Source organism: Solanum stenotomum, unplaced genomic scaffold, assembly GCF_019186545.1.
Source record: "Solanum stenotomum isolate F172 unplaced genomic scaffold, ASM1918654v1 scaffold30208, whole genome shotgun sequence".
NCBI lineage: Eukaryota > Viridiplantae > Streptophyta > Magnoliopsida > Solanales > Solanaceae > Solanum > Solanum stenotomum.
In genome coordinates, this window is record NW_026030866.1 from 24741 (window position 1) to 29740 (window position 5000).

General features: G+C 36.4%; 2 protein-coding genes and 2 non-coding genes across 4 annotated transcripts in view; 2 read left to right on the plus strand and 2 right to left on the minus strand.

The window, feature by feature from the left end:
• LOC125851804 (DNA-directed RNA polymerase subunit beta''-like) overlaps positions 1 to 482 on the plus strand; it is a 981-nt gene extending 499 nt beyond the window's left edge. Inside the window, exon 1 of the mRNA XM_049531544.1 lies at positions 1 to 482. This exon is cut by the window's left edge and continues 499 nt beyond it. Coding sequence (XP_049387501.1) covers positions 1 to 482 — 482 coding nt within the window.
• An 87-nt stretch (positions 483 to 569) lies between these two features.
• On the plus strand, positions 570 to 4145 carry LOC125851805 (uncharacterized). Its single transcript, XM_049531545.1, is given in 2 exon segments — positions 570 to 601; positions 3682 to 4145. Coding segments are annotated over 2 exon segments (210 nt in total). The 3' UTR covers positions 3860 to 4145.
• TRNAF-GAA (transfer RNA phenylalanine (anticodon GAA)) lies at positions 968 to 1040 on the minus strand. Its single transcript has one exon. It is a non-coding gene; the product is annotated as a tRNA-Phe (tRNA).
• TRNAS-GGA (transfer RNA serine (anticodon GGA)) lies at positions 2905 to 2991 on the minus strand. The gene has a single exon. It is a non-coding gene; the product is annotated as a tRNA-Ser (tRNA).
• Positions 4146 to 5000: the final 855 nt, after the last annotated feature.

Consider the following 5000-nt stretch of genomic DNA (forward strand, 5'->3'; position numbering starts at 1 on the left):
TACCTATTCAAAGCAATTTACGCGAAGGACTCTCTTTAACAGAATACATCATTTCTTGCTACGGAGCCCGTAAAGGAGTTGTGGATACTGCTGTACGAACATCAGACGCTGGATATCTCACTCGCAGACTTGTTGAAGTAGTTCAACACATTATTGTACGTCGAACAGATTGTGGCACCGCCCGGGGTATTTCTGTGAGTCCTCGGAATGGGATAATGCCGGAAAGGATTTTTAGTCAAACATTAATTGGCCGTGTATTAGCAGATGATATATACATGGGTTCACGATGTATTGCCACTAGAAACCAAGCCATTGGCATTGGACTTGTAAATCGATTCATAACCTTTCGGGCACAACCAATCTCTATTCGAACTCCCTTTACTTGTAGGAGTACATCTTGGATTTGTCGATTATGTTATGGCTGTAGTCCTACTCATGGCGACCTGGTTGAATTTCAAGATATAAGCCTTATAAGTATATGATTTCAGGGTGTATGTTCAAACCCACCTGTGTCGATTTCGGGTACAGGTACCCTCTTGCTTAACGTCGTTCGAGCTTTTCCTGGGAGTATGGCATGGGTTACTTCAGCGCATAGCGCCTGGTATTCGAACATTGGCTCGAGGCATTTTCTCTACCCCTTCTTACCCTGAAAAAGCAGGGACAGGTTACGTTCTTGAACCGATAACCATCTTTCGGCTAACCTAGCCTCCTCTGTCCCTCGGGACTAACAAGGGGTAGTACAGGAATATTCACCTGTTGTCCAATTCTTTTAGATACTTTATCTAAGAAACTCTACCCATCTATGTTCTAGATGGGGTATATCTCGCCAAACTGGATAAAGCTATTATTCTAATCTAGACTATAAAAAAATATGCATCATTCGCATACCGGTGGTAGCTTCGAATAGGTCATATCAATTAATTAGAAATTAATTCTAGGGAAGAGAGACCCATACAAATTAATCACGTGCCAAGAACCAGATTTGAACTGGTGACACGAGGATTTTCAGTCCTCTGCTCTACCAACTGAGCTATCCCGGCTATTCCCAATCTCGATTGGAACCGCTAACATGGGGATTTACAGTCCTTTCCGTAGTATCCTCATTTTATCATATAACTGGGGTCTATGTCAATTAAAAGGACAAAAGTCGATTAAATCTTTTTATCAAAGCCGGGGAATTTCTTCGATCTTCAAAAAAATGACTTTGTAAGTTTCAGTATGAGTAATGATATTGTATTGATCGGGAATCATTCAACTAGGGATTCCTTGCTCAAAGATGTTCATTTCTATGTGTATCATAGATATCAAATTGTGAGAAGAGAAAGCCATTTACGCTTAGAAAAAAAATCCATTTCTAAAAGAATAGAGTGAATGAGAAAGATAAGGAATTTGGAACCGCTAAGGAAAGGGGGTCGGATAAATAGTTGGGGAGTTAAATAGTCTTTTTGGGGATAGAGGGACTTGAACCCTCACGATTTTTAAAGTCGACGGATTTTCCTTTTACTAGAAATTACATTGTTGCCGGTATTGACATGTAGAACGGGACTCTATCTTTATTCTCGTCCGATTAATCAGTTCTTCAAAAGATCTATCAGACTATGGAGTGAATGATTTGATCAATGAATATTCGATTCTTTCTTCAATGTAGAATGGATTCACACCAATTCTTCGATTTTTTATAGAAAAACTACGGATTCGGGTCGTCATTAATCGTTTGATATAGTATTCAATACGTATGTATATACGTTTATCCTTCACTTCATTCTTTTTCTTTCTGAAGTTTCGATGTAAAGAGTCCTCTACCAACGCATTTAACTCCATTTGTTAGAATAGCTTCCATTGAGTCTCTGCACCTATCCTTTTTTTCTGAACCTTTGTTTGTTTTCAGAAAACAGGATTTGGCGCATGATTGCCCATTTTTGTTAATTCCAGGGTTTCTCTGAATTTGAAAGTGATCACTTAGTAAGTTTCCATACCAAGGCTCAATCCAATTAAGTCCGTAGCGTCTACCAATTTCGCCATATCCCCCTTTCTTTTTGTTTTGAGATTAGGATCTCGTTGTGATTTCATTCCTTTTTATTTTTCTTTCATTTATACTGGAAGCATTGAATTCATTAGATACCGATTCCTATCTCGAAAACGCGTTTTCTCCTCTTTGATTTTCTTAACTATCTTCTACAGGAGACCCTTTTTTTGTCCAATCAAAAATGATTTTATCATTTCGGAATCCGCAATTCAATATAGATGGATATATACCCGATCTATATGTCTCGCTTCATGTCATTTTGCCTTTCAATTTGGAATACTTGAACGATCGATTCTTGTTTTTTATCTTCACTTTCCCCTGAAAGCGGAGGAATGTCTCATTAGTTATAACTAACCATTCCATTAAACAATTAGAATTTGAAATAAATATAGAATGAGATATATATATAATATAGAACTGTAATAAAAAGTATTTCAAATGCCAAAAAAAAGAAATGAAAAAGAATATTTACCATTCAATTCAAATTCAATAAATTCGCCCTTGCTGATAAAGGACGTCCATGAATGATAAAGCTAGTTGTACCCGTTACTATGGTAAGACTTCTATACAATGAACGGCCATGGATTTTACCATCTAACCCAAGGTTAAGTAAGTTAAGTACGATCAATCTGAGTTTGATCTAGATTTCCCCCATTTTTGTATCATAGACCAAGGATCTATTTTCATTCCTTGTCTATTCTTTTCTTTCCAGTATTTTGATTATGATTATTTTTTAGTATTCTATTTTACGCGTCACAACAATTAGGAATTAAGAATCTATATCTTTAGATCAAAGAAGGGTCTAGCTGTTGGAATAATGGTATCCAATGCTATTTGAGCCCTTGTTGTTAGTAAAATTGGTGAATTAAGCGAAGGTACGGAAAGAGAGGGATTCGAACCCTCGGTAAACAAAAGCCTACATAGCAGTTCCAATGCTACGCCTTGAACCACTCGGCCATCTCTCCTACATAATGATTATGACCCCAAAACCGAGTGAATAGCGAGTCAGTCATAATCCATATTCCATTATTGGATAGGTACGACCAATCCATTTTAACTGAAAATTTGTCATCAAAGTCAAAGCAAAGAACGGTTTTTCTTTCCTTCGAGGCTCCGGGATAAAGATACAATTTTTACGAAAAATTGTTCAAAACAATTCAATTCATGTTTGCAAAAACAACGTTCCCTTCTTTTTCTGATATTTTTCTATTTTTATAACGGATTAATTCAATGAATTAGAACGAATCAACTGATTGATGGTCTATATCTTTTAGACTATAGTTAATGGATACTCTTAAATAATAACTGTAATTATATAGACTATGATTCAATTGTAGCCGATATCTTATTACGAGTAATTCCGACAACTTCAGGAGAAAAAGAGGCATTTACCTATTACAGAGATGGTGCGATTTGATTCTTTTTTTTGATTTTATATTTATTCATTTCTCTCAGTCTTACGAGGAGAAACACACATGATTCGAGAAAAAAATTCTACGTTTTTTGAAGGTGAAGTTTGGAAATAGAACAATTCCTTCCGTCGTGTATCCTCGATTAATGCAACCTCAGATGCTATGTTTCAATTCTCGATTCTAGTATTAAGCGAAAGGTTACACCTAGAGGTTCTGTATTACGGGTCAATCCTACTCTACTAGCGCTAATAGGCAGCATAGGGGAAGAAGCGCTACACCTAGGAATCAACAACACGAAAACTTTGTTCTAAGTCAGCCCTTTCCTTAGCGGGCTTGGGACTAAAACAATGGTTGGGACAACAAACATCCATCTCGTTCGTCCTTTGGATACCCGTATAACCATCGAAGGCTATTGAAGTGACTAATTCCTGGAAATTAGGAGGCGTTAAAAACAAAGAAATTGTTGGAGTTATCTTATCATTTCTATCTAGTCCCAATAGGCTTGATGTTAAGAAAGAATCTCTTGCAGGAAGGTTGGCTAGAGATTTCTTGTAAAAACACTAGCCCTGCTGAGTTCATAATGAGAATATTTTCATCGTTGAATCTTTTTTGATTCTATGTATTATTCTCATTATGCACATAAGGGAGGAGCCGTATGAGGTGAAAATCTCACGTACGGTTCTGGAACGGAGATTCTTTCAATTGAATGACNAGGAAGGTTGGCTAGAGATTTCTTGTAAAAACACTAGCCCTGCTGAGTTCATAATGAGAATACTTTCATCGTTGAATCTTTTTTGATTCTATGTATTATTCTCATTATGCACATAAGGGAGGAGCCGTATGAGGTGAAAATCTCACGTATGGTTCTGGAACAAAGATTCTTTCAATTGAATGACGACCGTAACGGATGTCGGCTCAATTCGAAGGAAATTACGCGGAAGCTTTGCAGAATTATTATGAAGCTATGCGACTAGAAATTGATCCCTATGATCGAAGTTATATACTCTATAATATAGGGCTTATCCACACAAGTAATGGAGAACATACGAAAGCTTTGGAATATTATTTTCGAGCACTAGAACGAAACCCATTCTTACCACAAGCTTTTAATAATATGGCCGTGATCTGTCATTACGTGCGAGAATCTCCACTATAGAAATAAAAAAAGAAAAATCTAGTAAAGTAACTACTAGAACCAAATAGGCTTTGTACATATGCATCGTCTAAAACAACGATTTTTATCAGCTGTAGCAAAGAACGAAACTTCATAGAAGTCAAAATAGGAAAAAATAAAAATGCCTAGCAACTTTTTTCTATGGATATAAAGCTTTAATTGAGAGAGATAGAGGAAGCACCGTAAATATCAATTAGCGAGGTTTTGGGCCGATACAATAATAACTGTGTACTTATCTCATGATGTGAGATAAAAATTAGGAATTAACTTATGTAATAGAGTCGATCCACTAAAGTCTTGAGCAATGGTGTAGGATCAGATCCCAAAGATAGTAAGTATTTTCTTTCTTATGAAAGAAAGTCTTTTTCAAAGATTCTATATAAATTTA